This window comes from Saccopteryx bilineata, chromosome 2 (genome assembly GCF_036850765.1).
Source record: "Saccopteryx bilineata isolate mSacBil1 chromosome 2, mSacBil1_pri_phased_curated, whole genome shotgun sequence".
NCBI classification, from domain to species: Eukaryota; Metazoa; Chordata; class Mammalia; order Chiroptera; family Emballonuridae; genus Saccopteryx; species Saccopteryx bilineata.
The window spans coordinates 322,578,883-322,603,720 of NC_089491.1; the positions used below are offsets into that span (position 1 = coordinate 322,578,883).

Consider the following 24,838-nt stretch of genomic DNA (forward strand, 5'->3'; position numbering starts at 1 on the left):
AATACTGTTCCTGTTTTTTTCTGATTTACTTATTTTGCTTCGTATCATGTTATCAAGATCCCACCATTTTGCTGTAAATGTTCCGATGTCATCATTTCGTATGGCTGAGTAGTATTCCATAGTGTATATGTGCCACATCTTCTTTATCCAGTCATCTATTGACGGGCTTTTTGGTTGTTTCCATGTCCTGGCCACTGTGAACAATGCTGCAATAAACATGGGGCTGCATGTGTCTTTACGTATCAATGTTTCTGAGTTTTTGGGATATATACCCAGTAGAGGGATTGCTGGGTCATAAGGTAGTTCTATTTTCAGTTTTTTGAGGAACCACCATACTTTCTTCCATAATGGTTGTACTACTTTACATTCCCACCAACAGTGTATGAGGGTTCCTTTTTCTCCACAGCCTCTCCAACATTTGCTATTACCTGACTTGCTAATAACAGCTAATCGAAAAGGTGTGAGGTGGTATCTCATTGCCGTTTTGATTTGCATTTCTCTAATAGCTAAAGAAGATGAGCATCTTTTCATATATCTGTTGGCCATTTGTATTTCTTCCTGGGAGAAGTGTCTATTCATATCCTCTTCCCATTTTTTTATTGGATTGTTTGTTTGTTTGTTGTTGAGTTTTATGAGTTCTTTGTATATTTTGGATATTAGGCCCTTATCTGAGCTGTTGTTTGAAAATATCATTTCCCATTTAGTTGGCTTTCTGTTTATTTTGTTATCAGTTTCTCTTGCTGAGCAAAAACTTCTTAGTCTGATGTAGTCCCATTCATTAATTTTTGCCTTCACTTCTCTTGCCATTGGAGTCAAATTCATAAAATGCTCTTTAAAACCCAGGTCCATGAGTTGAGTACCTATGTCTTCTTCTATGTACTTAATTGTTTCAGGTCTTATGTTTAGATCTTTGATCCATTTTGAGTTAATTTTTGTACAGGGGGAAAGACTGTAGTCCAGTCTCATTCTTTTGCATGTGGCTTTCCAGTTTTCCCAGCACCATTTATTGAAGAGGCTTTCTTTTCTCCATTGTGTGTTGTTGGCCCCTTTATCAAAAATTATTTGACTATATATATGTGGTTTTATTTCTGGACTTTCTATTCTGTTCCATTGGTCTGAGTGTCTATTTTTCTGCCAATACCATGCTGTTTTGATTGTCGTGGCCCTATAATAGAGTTTGAAGTCAGGTATTGTTATGCCCCCAGCTTCATTCTTTTTCTTTAGGATTGCTTTGGCTATTTGGGGTTTTTTATAGTTCCATATAAATCTGATGATTTTTTGCTCTATTTCTTTAAAAAATGTCATTGGAAGTTTGATGGGAATTGCATTAAATTTGTATATTGCTTTGGGTAATATAGCCATCTTGATTATATTTATTCTTCCTAGCCAAGAACAAGGTATATTCTTCCATCTCATTATATCTTTTTCGATTTCCCTTAACAATGGTTTATAGTTTTCATTATATAAGTCCTTTACATTCTTTGTTATGTTTATTCCTAAGTATTTTATTTTTTTTGTTGCAATCGTGAAGGGGATTATTCTTTTGAGTTCCTTCTCAGTTGTTTCATTGTTGGCATATAGAAAGGCTATTGACTTCTGTATGTTAATTTTGTATCCTGCGACCTTACTGTATTGGTTTATTGTTTCTAGTAGTCTTTTTGTGGATTCTTTGGGGTTTTCGATGTATAGGATCATATCATCTGCAAAAAGTGATACCTTTACTTCTTCTTTTCCGATATGGATGCCTTTTATTTCTTTGTCTTGTCTGATTGCTCTGGCTAGAACCTCTAGTACCACATGAAATAAGAGTGGAGAGAGTGGACAACCCTGTCTTGTTCCTGATTTAAGGGGGAAAGCCTTCAGTTTAGTGCCATTTAATATGATGTTAGCTGATGGTTTATCATATATGGCCTTTATCATGTTGAGATATTTTCCTTCTATACCCATTTTGTTGAGAGTCTTAAACATAAAATTGTGTTGTATTTTATCGAAAGCCTTTTCTGCGTCTATTGATAAGATCATGTGGTTTTTGTTCTTTGTTTTGTTGATATGGTGTATTACATTAACCGTTTTACGTATGTTGGACCATCCTTGAGATTCTGGGATGAATCCCACTTGATCATGATGTATTATTTTTTTAATATGTTGTTGTATTCGATTTGCTAGTATTTTGTTTAGTATTTTAGCATCTGTATTCATTAGAGATATTGGTCTGTAGTTTTCTTTTTTTGTGCCATCCTTGCCTGGTTTTGGTATGAGGGTTATGTTGGCCTCATAAAATGTGTTTGGAAGTATTGCTTCTTCTTCAATTTTTTGGAAGACTTTGAGTAGAATAGGAACCAAGTCTTCTTTGAATGTTTGATAAAATTCGCTGGTATAGCCGTCAGGGCCTGGACTTTTATTTTTGGGGAGGTTTTTAATGGTTTTTTCTATTTCTTCTCTACTGATAGGTCTGTTTAGGCTTTCTGCTTCTTCTTGACTCAGTCTGGGAAGGTTGTATTTTTCTAGGAATTTATCCATTTCTTCTAGGTTGTTGAATTTAGTGGCATAAAGTTTTTCATAGTATTCTACAATAATTCTTTGTATATCTACGGTGTCCGTGGTGATTTCTCCTCTTTCATTTTGGATTTTGTTTATATGAGTTCTTTCTCTTTTTTCCTTGGTAAGTCTTGCCAAGGGTTTGTCAATTTTGTTGATCTTTTCAAAGAACCAACTCCTTGTTCTATTAATTTTTTCTATAGTTTTTCTGTTCTCTAATTCATTTATTTCTGCTCTGATTTTTATTATCTCCTTTCTTCGGCTGGTTTTGGGTTGTCTTTGTTCTTCTTTTTCTAGTTCCTTAAGGTGTGAAGTTAAGTGGTTCACTTGGGCTCTCTCTTGTTTGTTCATATATGCCTGAAGCGATATGAACTTCCCTCTTATCACTGCTTTTGCTGCATCCCATAGATTCTGATATGTCGTATTGTCATTTTTATTAGTCTGTATATATCTTTTGATCTCTGCACTTATTTCTTCTTTGACCCATTCATTTTTTAAAAGTATGTTGTTTAGTTTCCACATTTTTGTGGGATTTTTTTCCTCTTTTTTGCAGTTGAATTCTAGTTTCAAGGCTTTATGATCAGAAAATATGCTTGGTACAACTTCAATTTTTCTGAATTTGCTGATGTTGTTTTTGTGGCCCAACATATGGTCAATTCTTGAGAATGATCCATGTACATTGGAGAAAAATGTATACTCAGTCACTTTGGGATGAAATGTCCTGTAGATGTCTATCATATCCAGGTGCTCTAGTGTTTTGTTTAAGGCCACTGTGTCTTTGTTGATTCTCTGTTTGGATGACCGATCTAGAGCCGTCAGCGGTGTATTGAGGTCTCCAAGTATGATTGTATTTTTGTCAGTTTTTGTTTTAAGACAAAAGTAGCTGTCTTATATATTTCGGTGCTCCTTGGTTTGGTGCATATATATTAAGAATTGTTATGTCTTCTTGATTCAGTGTCCCCTTAGCCATTTTGAAATGGCCATTTTTGTCTCTGAGTACTTTTCCTGTCTTGTAGTCAGCATTATCCGATATGAGTATTGCTACACCTGCTTTTTTTTGGATGTTATTTGCTTGGAGTATTGTTTTCCAGCCTTTCACTTTGAATTTGTTTTTATCCTTGTTACTTAGATGAGTTTCCTGTAGGCAGCATACAGTTGGATTTTCTTTTTTAATCCATTCTGCTACTCTGTGCCTTTTTATTGGTGAGTTTAATCCATTTACATTTAGTGTAATTATTGATACTTGTGAGTTCCCTATTGCCATTTTATATCTTGCTTTCTGTTAGTTTTGTGTCTTGTTTGATCCTTCTCTTTTGTTTTTCTATCTTTTGTTTTTATTTGGTTGTATTCCATACATCTTTCCTCTGTTGCTATCTTTTTTATCTCATGTGCTTCTGTGGTGGTTTTTTCAATGGTGGTTACCTTTGAGTAATGAACAGGGTCCCTACCCTGTTCATTGTAGCGAACTATTTTGTGAGTACTTTTGCACTCCATCGTCCTTTGCTACTGTTAATCTCCATCTTCTCCCCCTCTTTCTTTTTGTTTTTGTCACAGTTTAAATTTGGTTTTATTGTGTTCTTTTTGGAGCTTTTACTTGTGGCTTTCTTTTTTTTGTTCTTTGTATCTGATTGGAGAACCCCCTTTAGTAATTTCTGGAGTGGGGGTTTTCTGATGATAAATTCCCTCATCTTTTCTGTATCTGTGAATGTTTTTATTTCTCCTTCATATTTGAAGGATAGCTTTGATGGGTATAGTATTTGTGGCTGAAAGTTCCTCTCTTTCAGGACTTTAAATATTGGGGTCCACTCTCTTCTAGCTTGTAGAGTTTCTGCTGAGAAATCTGATGATAATCTAATGGGTCTTCCTTTATATGTTGTATTCTTCTTTTCCCTGGCTGCCTTGAGAATTTTTTCTTTGCTGTTGGTTTGTGTCAATTTCATTATGATATGCCTTGGAGTAGGTTTGTTGGGGTTAAGAAAACTTGGAGTTCTGTTTGCTTCTTGAACTTGAGGCTTTAGTTCTTTCCACAGGCTTGGGAAGTTCTCATCTATTATTTGTTTGAGTATGTTCTCCATTCCATTTTCTCTCTCTTCTCCCTCTGATATACCTATTATTCTTATGTTATTCTTTTTGATGGAGTCAGATAATTCTTTGATGGAGATAGGGCTATCTCATTTTTTTTAATTTTTGAGTCTCTTTCTTCTTCTCTCTGTTGTGCCTCAAGTTGCTTGTCTTCTATTTCACTAATCCTCTCTTCTATCTGACCTGTTCTATTAGCTAAGCTTGTTACTTCGTTTTTCAGTTCGTGAATTGAGTTTTTCATCTCTGTTTGATTTGTTTTTATAGTTTCAATTTCCTTGGACATATATTCTTTGTGTTCATTGAGTTGTTTTCTGAGCTCCCTAAATTGCCTTTCTGTGTTTTCTTGTATATCTCGGAGGATTTTTAGGATTTCTATCTTGAATTTTCTGTCATTTAGCTCCAAGGTTTTCAATATATTAAATTTTTTCTCCATAGATTTTTCCTCATCTAGCTGTGTTACCTCTTTCTTTTGTATCCATGATATTCAATTTTCTCTTCCTTAATGGCATCTGAGGGTGATTTTGTTGATAGTATTAATGAGATTTAATAAAGAATAAAAAGTTTAAAAAAATAAAAAAAATAAAAAATCGAAAAGAGTTGTTTTTTTTTTAAAAAAATTAATAATGAAATAAAGAAAAATAAAATAAAATAAAAATTTTAAAAAAAAGGAAATTATTCCCCCCCTCCTTTTTTCCTCTCCTCTCCTCTCCCCTCTTTCTTGAGAAAATCTTGTGGTGGACTGTGAATTATAACAAACAATGCCTGTGATGGAGGGCCTGAATTGGGGAAAAGTAATAAAGGGGCAAAAAAAAAAAAAGGAAAAAAAAAAAGAAAAAAGAAAAAAAAAAGAGCGTATGGACCCACAAAAAGCAAATAAGGAAAAAATTTGGGTCAAAAATAAAATGATTTGCTTTTAGGTGTTGGTTGTCTAAGAGTTATGATGAGAGGAATAAGAGGAAAACGGAAAAATGGGGGGACAAATTAAAAATTACTATTGTATTTAGTGGAACAAGAACTAGATAATATGGAGAGCCAGGGATGGGAGCACTGCTAGTGAGTTAAAAAGGTGAAGTAAAAACCCCTCAAAATGCCACAAACATAGGTTTGAGTCCCAGATAAGATAATTTGTTTGTTATTGAGGTTTGAATGAGAGGAGATGTAAAGGAGAAAGTAAGAAACTAATATAGAGGGAGAAAAGAAAGAGAGAGAGAGAAAAAAAGAGGGAACCACTAAAAGAAGAAAAAAGAAAGGAGAGAGAGAGAGAGAGAGTTAAGGGTTTTGGAGTGCAACCCTCATAGAGAGAAAGGAAGAGAAGAGAAAAGATAATGGGAGATGTAACACTTATGGGTAGTGTAGTTCAAGGAGAGGAGAGAGTAAGACCGGTAGAGAGTTGGAGACCGGGTAAAATGGCCGCTCTGCTTTTCTTTCTTTGTTTGGGTTTGGCGCGAGTGTTAGCTTGTATTGCCTGGGTTGCCACAGGATCAGTTTTTCCTCGGCTTGGATCTCCGTGCCACAGCCTGGTTCGGCCGTTTGTGCCGCGGCGGCCTGGATCTATTCACCCCCTTTGCCCGCCTCAGTTTCTATATTCACAGTTACCAGAGAAAGCCGCCCTGTTTAGGTTAGTGAGGAAGGCGGAGCATTTCTTACTCCCTATTTCCTTTGGGGTTTGGTTATATATTTAGCCAATTTTTCACTCAATCATACCTTTGGGTGTATTGTGAAGCATCTGGAAGCTCCAAGTATAGGTTTTTCTGTTTCTGGTTGAAGATCTTGTTGAGTTTTGGGGGAGATTTATCGGTATCGCTTCCTACCCTGCCATTACTCTGACATCATCTCAAAAGTCCTTCTTTTCAATCATCATCCACACCCCGTGAATTTATTTAGAGGCCATCTTGGGTAGCAGCTGGACTGTAATTACAGCCTCCCCCCAAGATCAAGTGTCTGGATTCCAGCCCCAGCACTGCCATTACGGAGGTGTGTCACCTCCTGCAAATGGGTTAATCTCGGGGGTCTCAATTTTCTTTAATGAAAGAATTGAACTAAAAATAAAATTCTCTCGGGAGCTTTCTAGCTCCTTGTTTTCTGAAGCTGCAGAAGAATGAAGACTGAGCTGTCGACATGCAAACCGCTTTGCTCAGTCCAAGGATTTTTTTAGCATCGTGAGTTTTCTATCAATTACAGGGTGGCTGTACTATAAATGTGATATAATAGTTAATTCATTGGCTTTTCACTCTTCAGTTGATTGTGAAACTGTCACAATATATGGCTAGATTTATAATTGTTTTAAGTCTTTTTTACTGTGACATGTCTACCCAAAATAATGTCATTCTATATTTTAAATTATTTAACATTTATTTTTTTTGAAGATTTGTCTACCAAAATCACTGCTGTCCTGCCATAAGGATTGCTGATCTCATCTGTTGCCTAGCTAGCCTGCGCACCGGTCTCACTCCCACTCCCTGCTTCCAACGTGTCCTTCTCCACCATCTTCCTCTCAAGACAGAAGCGATCACAGGAAGACGTCCGTGTCATTCTCCTGCTTAAACGATCAGTTGTATGTGACTGCCTTCATAATCACCTCCAAACTCCTGAGCAGGGTATACCGGGCCTTCACTATTGGCCACTGTCAGCGTCGGATGCTTCCTCCGCTGCCTCACTGCAGTGCCCGCGCTGCTCCCACGCCCAGCTCCCTGCGTCCCTGGCCAGCGCCACTCTTCTCCTCGCCGCTGTCTAACCTCCTGTTTCTAAAACTCCTCTGTGTCTTTTTATAAAATCTTGTACAAACCGCAGTTACCACTTACAACGCGGTAAAATTAACCTTGGTAACTAACCACACTGGACTGCCAGTTAGATATCAAAGTATGACCTCACCTTTGTTTCCTGTGATTCGGTGACAGTGCCCTGCACCCAAGAGCTCAATCAGTGTTTTCTGAATGAATGACTATGTGAAGCAATAACAGAAGGAAACGGGATGGTTTTAGAACTAGAGAGGAAATCACATTTTGACTTCAGAATTTTCTTCATTTGCAAGCGGGGTTTGAATTGTCCTAATTCTAATAATTACTCCCAATTCTCATATCTGAAATTTATTCCATGTCTTCAGAAATAGGAAACACAAACACTTAGAAACTCATTTGGAAACCTACTTTCTGGCATTTCAGAATGTTTCTATTTTTTTTACTATCCTATTTCTTATTTTGAAATTTATAGTACTAAAATATTGTTTTATAACATTTTACACTTTAGAAAAACAGTCCCATACATTGTCTCATTTTAATCCAGGACAAGTTAAATAGCAAGTGGAGAAATCATATAAATAATAGCTCGGTTTCTTCAGCTTGCAACTTTTTCACTTATAATGTTTATTTAAGATAACAATAGCTTAAAGAATTTTTACAAGGGAACACACTATCTAAAGAAACTTTTTTTAAAAAGTAGGCAGTGCAGCAATGAAAAAGTTATTACTGCTAATGCAATTTTTCACAAATCAGGATTTGTATATATGTTTTTCTTCAAGGTATATATAAATATATGTATGTAGGGAGGACAAGTGAAGGAATTGAAGGAGGAGGGAGGACAAGTTAAAGATATACTGGATATTCAGCTTATAGATTTTAGGAATAAAAATAATATGTGCTTCCATAATTTTATCACCCAAATTCCCCCATTCACCCTTAAATAGTCAAATGAGCAAAAGAAACCACCTGTTCTATTTTTTTAAATCATTTCGTATCTACTCCTCAAAGAAAACTACTTTCTTTGAACATTCTGAAATGCTACTATTGAAAACTTATGCTTTGCCCTGGCTGGTTGGCTCAGTGGTAGAGCATCACCCTGGTGTGTGGAAGTCCTGGGTTTGATTTCCTGCCAAGGCATATAGGAGAAGCATCTATCTATTTCTCTACCTTTCCGTCTCTCCTTTCTCTCTGTCTCTCTCTTCCCTGCCCACAGCCAAGGCTTCATTGGAGCAAAATTGGCCAGGGCACTGAGGATGGCTCCATGGCTTCCAGCTCAGGAACTAGAGTGGCTCTGGTTGCAATGCCCCAGATGGGCAGAGTATCACCCCCTAGTGGGCATGCAGGTGGATCCTGGTCTAGTGCATACGGGATGCTGTCTCTGCCTCCCCATTTCTCACTTCAGAAAAATACAAAAAAAGAAAAAGACAACTTATGCCTTGATGCTTGGTTAAGTGAAAGATACTTTGAGTAGGTTAATGATTCAATCCATTAGCAGTTATCCATGACTTTAGGTGAATGGGTGATCTGAGAGGGGGATATTGAAAAACTGCATAAGGAACCCACGCATGAGGGCCTTGAGCTGAGAGCCATCTGAGAGCACCTGACACTGATAAAAAGACATGCCACCAAACAGAAAATCAGGACAGCAACGGGAAACCAAAGGTCTCCAATGACGCAATCTTCATCCCTCACAATTTTGCTGTAGAACACCCCTGTCCCAATGCAGAGGGCAAGGGAAACTGAACAGGAGTGGAGGGAGAGGTAGTCAGTAAAGACTTTTCCTTAAAGAGAAGTTGCCTGTCTTATTGAACGAAAAGGGCCCTGGGAAGAGGGGTGAGGGCTCTGCTAGACTCAGGTACCCTATTTTGTTAAAATGAATCTTGGACTACAACTTGTGACCACCTGTCTCTTCCACCTCCTTTTCCTATGCTGTTGACTGTTACAATGTGGCAAAGAAAGACTGTGTAGCAGTTAGAGAAATCAGAGGACACCACTTCAACAATCGTCCAAAAATAGGACGGACACCTATCTGCCTGCACTAGGGCATGTTAGGTCACTCGGCTCGGCTGCACGACTGGAGAAGTCATTTTGCCATTATAGGAAAAGGTAGGCGTCGAGAATAATGAGAGAAAGGAAGAGCCATGACTCAGATTGGGAAACAGCACGTAACCAAGGGTGAGTATGTCTCCCAGACATGAAGGGACCAGGAAGAGATCGAAGCAGCAGGTCATCTTCGGAGCATGCTTTTCTTTCCCTGTCCCTGAGTAGCTTGTCATCGAGCACCTGCCACTAACAAAAGGGGAGAGAAGAGCAACAAGCAGGACCTGCTTCTCTAGCTGAATGGCACACCAGTCCGGCCAACTGCTGGCTCGGCTAACTGGGACAGTGAGACAAGGAGTGATTTGGAAAGTTGCAAGGATAACACACCGTTTCCCACTGAGGCAGGTGACAAGGGCTGACATGCTTCTTTTACAGAGGAGGAAACAAGTTGGAGTCCTGATCTCTGGAACAAACAATAACCTTTACATTTGTTGAACATTTATCACCTGCTGGGCATTTATTTACCCTGCACAATAACCCTATGATGGGGGTTCTGTTATCATCCTCATTTTTCAGATGAGAAAACTGATGCCCTGAAGTTCAAACATTTTCCCAAGTCGTCACACTGGGAGGACTCAGGCTTTGAGCCAAGAGAATCTGACACCAGAGTTCAGGCTCTTGATTACTATAGAGATTATCTGTTATTTCTAGAATTTGTGTACAGCTGTTCCAATGACTTGTCCTCCATTCTCTTCTATTTAGCATTCAGTCATGTCACTTTTCATGCTCTGAGAAGCAGCTTTTTTTACTTTCTTCCATCAATGGAGTCAATTCCAAGTCTTCATTCAGTAGTGAGAGCTCCTCTCCTCACCCTGTCCCCTTCTAGTCCCTGAGCCCCGCCCCAGCCCTATACCCTGCTTTCCTGAGCACGCCTTTTCCTTCCCTGAATGGTCTGTGCTCTAGGCCCGACATTCCAGCAAAGCTCAAAAAATATTTTTTTTAAATATCATTATTCTTATGTTTTTTAAATTTCATAAAATATATTGCCTTTAACCAAGAAGAATTTCTTGATATGTATCAAAGTCACACTGATATTTCTCTCCAATACTAGACTCTTTGACACATAAAATATTAATAATTACAGTAATGATTTCTATTTAGAGTAAACATATATTTTTCTAGATAGAGGCATTTTTCTTCATTTGGTTGGAATTTTATTGCCAGTTTGTACATCTTTTTTTTTTTTTTTTTTTACAGAGACAAAGAGAGAGTCAGAGAGAGGGATAGACAGGGACAGACAGACAGGAACGAAGAGATGAGAAGCATCAATCATTAGTTTTTCATTGAACTTTGCGACACCTTAGTTGTCCATTGATTGCTTTCTCATATGTGCCTTGACCGCGGACCTTCAGCAGACCAAGTAACCCTTTGCTGGAGCCAGTGACCTTGGGTTCAAGCTGGTGGGCTTTTTGCTCAAACCAGATGAGCCGGTGCTCAAGCTGGCGACCTCGGGGTCTCGAACCTGGGTCCTCTGCATCCCAGTCAGACGCTCTATCCACTGCGCCACCGCCTGGTCAGGCTTTATTTTTATTTTTATTTTTTTACAGAGACAGAGAGAGAGTCAGAGAGAGGGATATACAGGGACAGACAGACAGGAATGGAGAGATGAGAAGCATCAATCATTAGTTTTTCATTGAACTTTGCGTGTACATCTTTTAATACATGATCCAATTTTATTGTCAGTTTTTTTTTTATCTTGGAAATACTAAGGGAAAGTATGTACAAATTTATGTCCCATCTATTGAATAATTTGCTCCTAATAAATTTTCAAAAACAGAAAAGCTGTACTGAAGTAAACAATTATATTAATGGTTCAGTTATATATTGACATACTGTTTTTCAATAGGTTTGTATAATTTATAATTGAAATAATAGTGTACATGTGATGGTTTCTCTACACTGTATCAACATATTTATCTATATGTATATTTATATCAGTAAAAATTTATGTATATGTACATAGCTATGTGTAATTTTTACTGAGGTATTAGGTGGTACTATAAGAACATTATAGTGTTTTGTTTTACACACATAATTTACATACAAATTTCCTATAGTGATACAAATTTAAAAATCATTTTCTATCATATTATGATGTCCATGCTCATTTTTTCCTCAAGTTTGCATTCACATCTAATATAAGAATGCTGGCCGGCCTGTGCAATGCTGGTTACATTGACCCTATCATGGGGACCGGGCTTTCTGTGTCCTATCATGTCAATGGTTAGCATAGATTCATCCACTCCTCTCCTCCTTTCCTCCCTCTCCAGGTAATTTGCTAGTTTTGATGGCTTTGAAGGGTAAAAGTTGATTTTGCTTTGAGACAAAGAGTAAGTAATTGAACCACACAATAGTATCTTGATATCTTTAGAACGTTATCGTAAATGAATTAGTTTAGTATGCTTTCTAATTGAAACTTAATAAAAGGCAATGAACCAAAATAAAAATAATCACCAAATGACAATGTCTGTAACAAAATATACTGTTCACAAAAATTAAGGGATATTTTATTGCTTCATATTCATTTTGAAATATTCCCTAATTTTTGTAAGCCGTATTTTTTATATACATGTTTTCTTACAAAAGAACAACAGTAAACATCAAAATAGAAAGCAATCATAAAAATGAGAAGTCATGACATTGGAATATATAAACAGAAGCATAAAATGCAACCAACTCTTCCTATCTAGTTTAGATACAACCTTGCTGAGACAGTCACCGGAATCACACACATTATTTAGAGGTAGATAAACAAAATGAAAATCTCCAGACCGTACTCTACATACTCAATCACTCTTATGGGCTCCATCTCCAGGGGTCATGAAGGAGGTAGACGGAATGCAGGGAAAGGCATGAATAAAGAATTGGAAATAAAACACCAAAAAAATATAATTTGTTATCATGTAGAAGAAACAAGTAAGCAATCAACTGATTTACATACATATTATTAGACAAGACGAAGATTCTATGATGATTAAAAAGAACTATTGCTGTCAGTATTATTTGTTCTAAAGGTGATTAAACTACCACATAAAACATGAAAAATATTGTACAAAAATGATTTTATTAAAACAATTTTTTTTCTGAGAGAAAAAATCTCAGTAGAGTTATCTTAAGTGATCATTTTATTAGATCAGGCATACAAGAAATGTGATCATAAATATATGCAAACAAGAGAAAATGGTAAAAAGTAAATTGTAAAATATTCCAGGAAGAACTTGGAGACTGTTGATCACTAATCTGTTTGAGCCAGATCAGATGCAGGCAGGTTCTATGCTGTAGGATTTCATTTAAAGATTTTATGATTCTTAGAGTAGAAGAAATACTCAGAATTAGAAAGGAAAATCTCCCAACCCTAAAACCTTCAGTGAATGAAGTCTGCCAGCTTGAAATGCTTCCCAGTGTGGGATGGGTTTGGAATACTTTCCTGAAGGAACTGTGCCGTCTTCTTAAAAGATGAGTAAGCCAGGGCTACCTCAACTTTTGCCACAGGCCAATACCTTATGAGTATGGTTAATGGGGGAGTTTAATACAGCTCAGATCCCTTTGTAGAAAATAAAAATCACCTTGGCTGCTGCCCAGTTGGTAATTCTTGATTTCACATTCCAAAAAGCCTTCAGTTTATAGAAATGAAAAGAACTGCCAGTTCTCTGTAAACAACTTGGCCAGCTTAGCCTGTAGGGTTCCCCCCTAAAGGATGCTTCCTTCGATTTGTTTACAAACATTTCTTTAATAGACGTTACTTCCTCTTGCAGAATTGGGATTCCCTGTAAGGCATCCAGGCTGTAGTTCTATTGCTTTCCCCATGATTGGAGGCTCTCTTACGCATGTATTTGTGGAAAGTTTTTCTTCATTCATGGCTCTTATATAGGACAGTGGTATTTGCTGGTATAACTTCTGCCTTTTAAAATGCCTTCAGAAAATGTGTGTTCCCAAGTTACTCCCTAGATCACTGCTTCTCAGAATTTCATGTATGTACAAATAACCTGGGCCTGAGATTGCAGTTTCTGACAAGCTCCCAGGCCAGGCTGGTGCAGATGCTATAGGTCCCAGGACCACACTGAGTAGCAAGACCCAAGTGATGAGTAACAAGCCTGAGCAAGACATGGAAGGAGGTGAAGACCAAGTATCTGCAGACAGAGAAACGAAGACACTCGTTATCTGATTACTAGAAAGTAAGGTTCTCTATAAAGGCAAGACCACTTGGTGACCAGTCAGTATGAACTTACATACACTTTTTAAAGAGTGAAATACTTTATAATTAAACATCATTGCCTTGAAGTAGTGGTTGTAGAGATAAATTTCCCCCCAGGTTAAAGCAACTCCTGGTAAATAGTTTATTTTCTAGGGAAAAGTACAAAAGGAAAGAGAGTTTCCTTTGTTGAAATAATAGAACTCTGACTTAAAGCCAGACCAGTTGGTAAAAAACAAAGGCCCTTTGTGGAGGATGCATCTCAAATATTTACACTCATTAACTTAAGGAAAATGTAGAATTTTTACATATAATTTCATGTAGCCATTCAGGGGCTATTAACATTTTCATGATAATAAAATGATTTATAAATTATCCATAAATTTTGTAATAATTTATAAATTTTTCTATTGATTTATGTGAAAGAGAAAGGAATGGGTTGTCCTGCCTGGTTGACACAGAGGTAGAGCATCAGCCCAGGGTGTGGAAGATCTGGGTTCGATTCCTGGTCAGCACACAGGAGAAGAGATCATCTGCTTTTCCACCCCTCTTCCTACTCCTCCACTTTCTACTCTTCCCATAACCATGGCTAGAATGGTTTGAGCAAGTTGTCCCTGTGCACTAAAGATGGCTCCATGGCCTCGCTCAGGTGCTAAAATAGCTCTGTTGCCAAACAACAGAGCAGCAACTCCAATGGGCAGAGCAGGTGAATCCCCATCTGGGCACAATCAGGAGTCTGTCTCTCTGCCTCCCTGCCTCTCACTTAATAAAAAAAAAGTGAAAGAAAAAAATGGAGGGAGAAAGTGAGGGAAGGAGAGAGAGGGAGAAAGAGAGAAAGAAAGAAAAAGATAAAGAAGGAAAGAAAAAAGAGAAAGAAAGAAAGAAAGAGAAAAAGAGAAAGAAAAGGAAAGAAAAAAAAAGAGAGAAAGAAAAGGAAAGAAAGAGAGAAAGAAAGAAAGAGATAGAGAGAAAGAAAGAAAGAAAGAAAGAAAGAAAGAAAGAAAGAAAGAAAGAAAGAAAGAAAGAAAGAAAGAAAAAAAGTGGGAGAAAAAAGAGAAAGGAAGAAAGGAATGGGTTGAGGGAGTGGGGATGGGGGAAGGAAGAAAGAGAGAGAGAAGCAGCAAACACATTGTTTACCTCTCCTATGTGCTCTAACTGGGGATCAAACCTATGACTTTCATGTGTTAGAAGGACACTCTATCTCTGAGCAACCTGGCCAGAGCCTAAAATGAAATGTTCAAATTAATTATTTGTTAAGATAAAATATTTAATATTTCTAATATGCCGTTTAAATATTCTTTTAGTATACCATAAAATGGTAAATATCTCAGATTATATTCTATTTCATTATATCATATAATATTATATTATAACTTGTCCTAGCAAGTTTTTGATAGTTAGTCACACTTTGGATAAGATTTATGGAGTTTTTATATTTCTTAAGAGTGGTCATAATTTTGTTTCACTTGAATAGGAGGAAATACAGTCATTGTCTACATATCTAAATATTTTACTTCTCTCAACTAGTTGTAATGTAGTAATCTAGTTTACCACCTGACCACAATTTTTCTGAAAATTCCTGTGCCCAAGTCTTATATTAAATATTTTCAGTTTTGGATTAGATAGGACTGCAGTTATTTCTTTTATTATAGATATAAATCTACCTAAATGAAAAATTTGCCAAATATTTATTTACATCTCATTTCATGCTTTCTGAATACATTATCTCTTCATTATATTAGTGTTTGAACTAAGACTTTCTCTTTTTAAAGAATACTAGAACAATTGTTTTGGTAGGGTTATTACAATCCAGTTATTAAAGTAGTCAAGGTAGGTCAATCACCCAATTCCATGGCAGTTTGTGTGATTTCTCTGTCATCATGATGAGTTGATGAATTGCCCTGGAATTTTGCATGGACTTCATGCAAAATTAAAAAAGAACTTAATGTGATTTTTGTTTATCATTTATTATTGTCTCTATATCCAAATTTACTTGTGTGCTAACTAATCAGATTGTGTTACAATTTTTGTTTTTAATATAATTTGTGGGAAAATCTCAAAGAAAAATATTTATAGATAAAAGAAAAAGCAAGTTATAAATTTTGAATACCTACTTTTAGAGATAAAATTTTGCTTCATTTTCAAAGAAAATCACAAATTTCATCACACTGACTTTAAAATCCAGGAGAATGATGAGAATGGCAATAAAATGATAGTTTAATTTTGGAAATTAGGGTAAATTGTCAAGCACCTTGAAAAGTCACATTCTGTTTTAAGGCCAGGGAATATATCTCGTGACCAGTCCAGGCCCTTTGTCACACATCATATTTGAGAATATTCATGTAAAAGTTTGTATTTAACAAGATAAAGAATTTTTTTTGTTGCCAACTATTTAATGGAAAGATTTTTAATACTATATAAACTTTTTTTGAGAATGAAATAAAAGATGGAAAAATGGTACATCTCAGAAATTAGATTAAAACATTGAAAATTGAAAGCCAAAAACAGCCCCTGATGACTAACATATTTTACATGATTTGGGCTCTTCACACTATGCTGTATGCACAACCTTGCCAGAGCCTCATCATTAATGACTTCATATCCCCAACCTTTGACTTTATGCTGGGTCAAGTGACTTGCCTTGGCCAATAGAAAAAGGCCATGTCCAAATCTAAGCTTCCAGGAGGCTTGCATCTTTTACTTTGTTCTCTCATGTAGCTGCTACTCCTTAGATCATGAAAAGAACCTACCCTGACTAGCTTGCTGGTCCAAGGTGGGTGATAGACATATGGATAGGAGCTAGCACAGATCTGCAGTGAGATGCAAAGCTTCCCCAGCTACCTCAGTCTAGATCAGCCGAGCCCCAGCCCAACCAATGAGAATAAATGGTTGTTCATTAGAGCCACTGAGTTTTGCAGTAGTTCACTATGCTGAATTATTGTAGCAAATATGTGTTGGGTATATGATGACAAAAATGTGGTGGTCACATCATCTTTCTCTTTTAATTATCTATAAAGCTTCATCTGCACTGATTTAATACTTACAATAATACCTTTACCAATTACAGTGAGGACACTAAGAAGGATTATACTTTTCTACACATGATTTGCTACCTAAAACTTTTCCCAAGAATTAACTGCATTTCAATTATATTAAATAACCAGAGAGTTTAATTTGGTCTTGAAGAACAAAAGACTTGATAACATTTTAAAATGGAATAGTGATAACTAAAGGTCAGATATATTATTTCACTATCAATATTTTGAGTTCATTAGAAGGATAAAAGCATAGTGGCAGGCTATCATTGAAATATAAATATTGGCAAAAGTTCTAAAATTAATATGTTTAAATTTTGAGTTTGAGGTTTTGTTATGATTCATACATACCAGATAGCTTCTCAGTGTTCAGAAATGTTGGAAAGATGCCTGCTTCTTACAACCTTGATATCATTGTAAGTGATCAAACCTTAGATTCCTAATCCTGAGGCGGCAATTAGAGTATGAAGAGGATCGAAGGTGGTGGGAACTGTGACAGGAGGCTGTGCCAGGGTGAGGGGGCTTGAGAAGATTCCAGAACACAAGGGGCAACAACTTTCACATGTCACTAGACGACGTAAGAATCCCATGGCCTGTAAGTTGCTAACAGGTGCTAGCTATTTACCAACTTTAAAATATGTCATTACCCTCACAAAACTCAAGAACAAATCCTATTTGTATATTTAAACTTCAGTTTTCTCATCTCTATGATAGCTGGGTTTGCAGATCTGTGTCCCACTTAGCTCTGTACTTTTACTAACATAAGCTGGCTGACCTTTAAGACTGCTTCTTTAAAGAAAAAAAAAATAGAGGGCAAATGAGTCGCCACTTACCCATTTTTTAGTAAATGATTTGGAGAAAGTTATTAACTAGCCTCCAAGCCTAAAGTTAACTACGTGGGTATCAAAGAAAAAATATTTTGTGTTTTTTTTATATCATCTATTCATTTTAATTCTTTTAGTATGCTAACAATGTTCTTCTTTATCTTTCCTTATTTCTCATGCATTCAGAGCCAATTCTCTAACTCAGCTATTAGAACCACAATAAGGTCTTCCTCTCTTTTGTGCCAGCTTCTTGTTGAGGCAAGTTAATGAAGACTTGTGGGTTTTCCTCTCATTAGGAATTCATTTGGGCATTGACAACGCTTCACTGATTATTATGATTCCATGCGCTGCTGTTGGTTCCACTCAGACTAGACTTCCCCAGCCGGGCTCCTTTCCCTCCTTTGAGCACTGGTTAAGCATTCACTCGCAGGCCTCCCCAGAAAGCCCATTTCTTACTGGAATGCAGGACATGCTCTCCCCCGGTTCCTGTTGACTTTTTTTCAGTCCAGATTACTCATCACAGCTGAAGACTGAATAACAATACACAGGAGTCAGTTTCCACATTTTTCCATAGAATATATAATCCCAGTTGCTTTGTAGCCAACATTTAGAAAGGAAGACTTAGGTGAACGGCAATCGTTTCGCAATCATCAGAAGTAGAGCACTCACAGCGCACGGAAACTGACACCACCTTTTCTAGAATAGCGTGTTTGATAACACATAATTTGTTCAAAGAATTTAGAGATGCAATTTGGCCAAAAGAAAATGTAAAAAAACAAAAAAACCCAAAACCAATTCTGGGGAGATCTTTAGTATTCTAATGATGATTAGCCAGCATAATTAAAGTCATGCCAACGTATGTGACATTTCCCTGCCATGTGTTGAAACTGATCGTTTCAAAAATTGGATTGGCTTTTTGCTGTCAACAATAGGCTGTCTTTTGTAGTTCTCCTTTATAGATACTCAACTCTAAGTATTCCTTCCTCTATTTCCCCCCTTTCTCCTCCTTTTCTGCCCTCCTTATATTCTCTTTTCTAGAGTGTCAGTGTTTTTCATGTAACCTGTGTCCCTTTGGGTGTATTTCCAGCTTTTTTATTTCGAGTCGTAATTTGACTTTTGATTGCATCTGGAAACTTAGGTTAAAAAAAAACAAAACCTTTCCATTTTTAGATAGTAAATTTCCTGACTTATTATAGCCTGAAAGTAAAAATGACTGATTATTGTTTAATTCATCTTGTGCTACTTTATAAAAAGGTAAAGCGAGAAGCCCCAAATTCAGCTAAAATATTTCAATTACTAACAATTGTAAATATTTTATAACTATGGCATCACCTGTTCACATAAATTTCCTTTGCTTCAGAAAATCGACCAGTAATAAAATAGTAGAAAAGTTAAATATTTTATATATTTTTTTCAAATTATTCGGGAGACATTTCAGAAGCGGTTGGAAATGCATGCCTGTTTCTCCAAGTTTCCACCCGCACTGACTCAAACCAGTGTCACCAAGAGCACATCACACACGCACCTACACAGATTCCTTCCTTCTGGCTCGATATGAAACGCACCTAAAAGTTCCGAGCCATTTTTTTTATCCCTTCCTTTTGAAACAGGGAGAAAGTTGTGAGTTAGGCAGCGATGGAACGCGGGCGATGGGAAGACATGGCTTAGAACAGGGCAGAATTCTCTCTAAAGCTCGGACGCCTTTGCTGGGCATCTCCCTCTCCAGGCACATGGGATCCTTCACTCCTCACGCCGGTTGAGATGATGCATTGAGAAAACATTCACTCTCCCAGGACGCCTCTCAGCGGTTCCTAGCTGGGAAAATGTTGCCTTGGGTTGAAAAGCTCTGCCCACGTAGCCCAGCGCGGGTGAAACGCTCGCTCACTGCACTTCGCTCCCTGCGGGCGCTCCCCGCCCTCTGCTGCCAGAACTTTGGGGATGTGCCTAGACCCGGCAGAGCGCACGTCCCAACCAACCCCGAGCAGAACAAACCCTTGGCGGGCGGCCAGGAGGCTCCCTCCCAGCCACCGCCCCCCGCCAGCGCCTTTTTTTCCCCTATACAATACAAGATCTTTCTTCCTCGGTTCCCTTAAATCACAGCCCAGGGAAATCTCAGAGCCTGCATCCAGCCACGGGCCAGCATGTCTGGGGGCAAATACGTAGACTCCGAGGTAGGCTTGGGGGAGCGCGCGCCGCGCGGGGCGCGCAGGGAGTGCCCGCTTCTGCTATCTCCCACTCCAAATGCTCCGGCTGCTTTCCCTGCCCCAGCCCTCGCTCCGCGGGGCACTCCTCTCGCCTTGGCACTGCTGAGGAATGGGCCTGGGCGAGGGAATGAAGAGGAGGCAGGAATGTTTGATGTTTTCCAAGTGGAAAGGGAGCCGGGGGGCGGGGAGGTCCTAAACTAGAGGAACGGGGGAAAGGTGGTCGAGGTTCTGAAGTTGGGTTTCTCTGACCGAGATCGCTTTTCTAGACCGGTCCAGGTGTTGCCCAACGGAGGGACCCCCATGATCCGGCCCTTGCCTGCGGGGAGCGGGGAGCTCGAGAGCAGGGTGGGAGGTCATTCACCCGCCGTCCTGGGGACAATCCCAGCGACTCCCCGCCAGGCGCCTGCAACCCTGGCCGGGGCGGCGGCGCGCGCCGTGTTTGCACTTTACAAAGCTCTTGGGCCACCTCAAGAACTCCTCCTGCATCGCGGCGCCTGGCAGGGGGGGCGTTTGAAGAAGGGCGGACTTCCCTCCCCCTAACTCCACCACCCCTTCCAACTACCCTCCCGCCCCGGGTGTGAAAACCTTGTTTTCCCAAACGCAGCCGCCGTTCAGCCACAGGCCTGGAAGTGACTTGAGGGCGGGTTGGGGTAGTGGTGCAGGTGAGATATCATTCCAGGGTTAGGGGGTCTGACACAGGGCTCCGCTCAGAGGTGGGGACATGCGGGACTGTCACCACCACGGGGGCTGGGGGAGCTGTGGAGAGACAAAGAGGGCATTAGGAGGGTGGTGCCCGGGGAACCGGCCGGGGAGCAAAGAAATGGGGACATTCCATTGGTGGGGTCAATTTGAATTGTAAGGATTATGGCAGGATTGTGGAAACAAGGGGCCAGGGGCCAGGGACGAGAAGATGAGGCAGGTGAGGCATCGCGGTGAGAGAGGGGCTGGAGAGAAGTTCGAGGCCGAGTCCCTCGCGGCCGCGGGGCCGGCGGGATTCCCAACGAGGCGTGCGCAGGGGGGGGGGGGCCGGGCGGGCTGCGGCGGGCTTCGCCCTGACCCCTGGCGGCGGGTGCGGGAGGCAGGAGCTCCCTGCCTGGTACCGAGGGGTGTGGTGTCTTCCCCCGATCCTCTTAAAAAGCTTGCGGCGCCAAGGAGTTTACTGTGCTCAGAGCCACTGCTGCAGAAGCAGTTGGTTCGATTTTGAGCCTGGAGGTCTGCTCCGCCGCCAGGCTGTCTTCTGATCGCTTGTTTTTCTTTTTGGAAATTTCTTCCGCCCGCCGGTGCCACCCTCCCTCTCCTGGCCGTCCGCCCTCTGCAGGGACATCTCTACACTGTTCCCATCCGGGAACAGGGCAACATCTACAAGCCCAACAACAAGGCCATGGCAGACGAGATGAACGAGAAACAAATGTACGACGCGCACACCAAGGAGATCGACCTGGTCAACCGCGACCCCAAGCATCTCAACGACGACGTGGTCAAGGTAAGGCGAGGCGGCCGGCGAGGAGGCGGGCGAGGAAGGGGCGTCCCCCTAGGGGCGCTGTCAGGGCTGGGACAACTCTCTTCCGGCGAGCAGCCTGTGCGCCCTTCTCCACCTCGGCCGCACGCACACCCTTTTCCGGGCTTGATGTGTGGGATCTCCCGCGGTTGAGGGATGGCTCGTCTCCCCTCCCCCTCCCGCTGGTTAGTTCAGCTGGAGTTTAGCTAACTTGAGTTTTATAGGCGTTCATGTAACGGCACTCTTCTGGCAAATGACCCTCCTGGTCTCAGCGACGGTCAGACCCCCACTGCTTGGAAGGGTGACAGGGTTACGCTGCAGGTCACTCTCTCTTCATTCCCGGGTTGAAAGTCAGTGAAGCGTGGTGGTCTCACTGCACCAAGAATTAAAGCAGTAGGTCCTTGTGTAAGGGCTGGGGCCAAAGGCCGAAAGCCGAAATACAGAGTGGGCATGTTCCCAGCAGCGAAAATTAAGTAAGGTCAAGTGCTTTTCTTAAAAATAATAAAATGGGTAGAAAAACTTCCAACTAAAGACCAAGATTATATATCTATATCTATATCATCTATATCTATATATCTATATCTAGATATCTCTATTTCTATATGTATAAATATATATCATCTACTGCTCACAAAAATTAGGGGATATTTTATAGCTTCAATTTCATTTTGAAATAATCCTTAATTTTTGTGAGCAGTATAGGTAGATAGGTAGATAGATAGAAGATATACATCTGCATATATGAAGGGTATATTGACTGGTAAAACAGGGCACCTGTGCTCAGCTCAAGAAAATGACAAAATCAAAAAGAATGTGCGCCCCTTGATTTCTCTGGCAGACACCTCTGGTTAGGTGTGGCAAGTAGTGGCTTCTTTAGTGACCCCTTGCTGCGCTTCCCCTGAGCTAATGGGACATGTCCCTGGGAGTTCCTTTTTACACTTCCAGGATATACTTGCTGCACAGGTGAATTAAACAGGTTATTGGCCAAATTTAGATCTGACTCAGTGATCAGTTTTTTTTTATTTCATTATATGTTATACAACTTTGACCCTTTGAGCAAATCAAATCAAATCAGAGGAGTTGATCGTCTGAACCCACCTGGATTGTGAAGTCATGGGTGTGAACCAGGCTTGGCAGAGTGTTTCCTTTGAGGCAGGAGGAGGGCCCAGGAAAGTGCTGGCCTGTGAAGACCCGATTCCATATAACTGCAGAGCAGTCAATGGGGCAGGCGAGCACTTTCCACCCACCAGGCCTCCTCTCCAGGGATGAAAGAAACTTTAGTTCAGAGACTGTTCACATTTATGAATAATATATTTTGAAAAAGGGGGAACAGTTTAATCTGTAACTGGAAGGAAAACGTAACTGTCAGACTTGACTGTCTTGGCTTGCTGGTGGAGGAAAAAGGAAAATTGGAGCCTTAGCAGGTTTTTTCAACCAGCCAGATTATGGAATATTTCAAAGCAACAGCAATAACAAAAGTAGTTTATAAACTGAAAGTTATAATTTCTGAAAACTATTTACTGAAAACATTATCTTAAAAAGGGCAAGGGCATTTTTGCGTTTTCCCATCCCCTGTGGTTTTGGACAAGGAGGAGAGAAGCCAGGAAAAAAGGCAGAATTCAGAGAGGGCTGGCTCGCTGGGGCCTCCCTGTTGCGCCACCAGTGCGAGTGAGGTTCCTGGAGCAAGCTAGCCTCCGCATGAGTCAGAGAGGCCGGCAGTGTGGATGTGGGTCTCCACACAGGGCATGACTAAGTCGAAAAAGAAAAGCCCTCTGGGAGAAGAGACTTCAACGCAGATGGAAAAAGGGCATAACAGGCTTAGAGGAAATAGCAGTTTACAAAATAGCATTTCAAAGAGCAAGTGTGGATCCTCATATTAAAGAAATTAAAAAAGAACAGTTAGAGCAAGCTCCTGCTGGCCTAGAGAGAAAGCAAACCCCACCCACCTGCTCACGGAGCTGTGAGCTCAATGAGACAGTTAGGCAGAGGAATCCACCTTGAGTGGAGCTGGGTAGGCTCACTCACTCAGACGCCCTGCTTCCAGAACGCCCTGCAGACAAAACCCGAACAGTGCCACCTGCAACAGGGCCTGCACCTTACAGAGACCCCGAGTTTGTAAGCGTTTTTCCTTTAAGTCCAAGTCCAGAAACTTATGACAGAAACAGAGATAGTCTTTCCCATGTTACCATGGCTGTAAATAATGAATTCCCCTAAATTTTACGTTGGTGGCACAGACTTCTTAAAATAATAAAGACACCGAAGCTTCACAGTGAATGCATGGCAGCTTAAAACTTCACAGGATAGTAAAGAAACAGGGATCAACTGAATCTACTCTTTGTGGCACCAAGTCAGGTAAGGAAAATTCTGTTCCAAGGTGAGCAGGTCTGCCCAATGCTGGAGTCACTAGCCACTTTAAATTTAAAGTTCAAGTAATTTATGTAAAACAAAATTTAAAATTCAGTTCCTCAGTCACCCCAGCCACGAACGAGTTCTCAGCACGTGAGGGCAGCGGCTACCCTACTGGACAGGGCCGCTCCGTCAGCGTGGAAACCGCTATTGGACAGTGCCAGGCTGCAGAGTTCCTGCACTTCACAGAGGCTCCTGTACCAAGCTCAAGAAAAGAACTCCCGGTGGAGAAGAAATTAAACCCTGATGTACAGTGTGAGGAGCAGCATAGTGGGATCTGCATAGTTACCCTCTCAGGCCATAAGGCAGCCAATTAGGGATGGAGAGCAAACTCAGAATCTGGGTGTGTCATGCAAATATTTCAAGAAGGTGGAGTTTTACCACCTATTCCACTGGTGATGATGACATGAGTTAGTCTATACCATTTAGTTCCAGTGAATTTGTTTCTTATCTTACTAAAATTATGCTGCTCTATATTATGAGATATCTTTATAGATATTTATCCAAAAATAATGGGCTGTGCATGCTTTTTATTTTTATTTTTTTAATTTTTCTGAAGTGAGAAGTAGGGAGGCAGAGAAACAGACTCCCACATGCACCGGATTGGGATCCACTCAGCAAGCCCGCTAGGGATGATGCTCTGCTCATCTGGGACATTGCTCCGTTGTAACCAGAGCCATTCTAGCGCCTGAGATGGATGCCATGGAGCCATCCTCAGCTCCTGGTCCAACTTTGCTCCAATGGAGCCTTGGCTGTGGGAGAGGAAAAGAGAGGTAGAGAGAAAGGAGAGGAGGAACGGTGGAGAAGCAGATGGGTGTTTCTCCTGTGTGCCCTGGCCGTGTGCATGCTTTTTAAAATTTCCTTTAGTTCAAGTGGTCACAACTTTAAACCCTTTATCCCCTTCCCCAAGACTCCTATGTCTTCTTCTTACGTTCACATTTTTATTCTTATGTTTGTTAGTATGTATTTGGGATGTCTAGATAAATAAAATTGTTTCTAATTTATTATTCTGATATCACATTGCTCATCAATCACTTCACTTCTTAGTCTTATCATATGCTAAACTAATATTGTGCTATATACTATGAAGAGTAATTTCTAAAAAAAGTCCTAGAAATCACAGAGATTAGAGTTATGAGACAAAGTGCATACAGATAAAAAGTTTAAAAAAAAAACACATAAACAATATCTTAACAGTGAGTCACTACCAAATGGTAACTA

At 40.0% G+C, this 24,838-nt stretch overlaps 1 protein-coding gene across 2 annotated transcripts in view; it reads left to right on the forward strand.

The window, feature by feature from the left end:
• Positions 1–19,486: 19,486 nt before the first annotated feature.
• CAV1 (caveolin 1) overlaps positions 19,487–24,838 on the forward strand; it is a 38,591-nt gene continuing 33,239 nt past the window's right edge. The window contains exons 1-2 of one of the 2 annotated variants that reach the window (XM_066262156.1): positions 19,487–19,680; positions 21,032–21,196. In XM_066262156.1, coding sequence (XP_066118253.1) covers positions 19,651–19,680; positions 21,032–21,196 — 195 coding nt within the window. In that variant the 5' untranslated portion in view covers positions 19,487–19,650. Of the gene's footprint in view, positions 19,681–20,241; positions 20,376–21,031; positions 21,197–24,838 lie in introns of those variants that run through there. The other variant, XM_066262157.1, reaches the window with a different exon arrangement.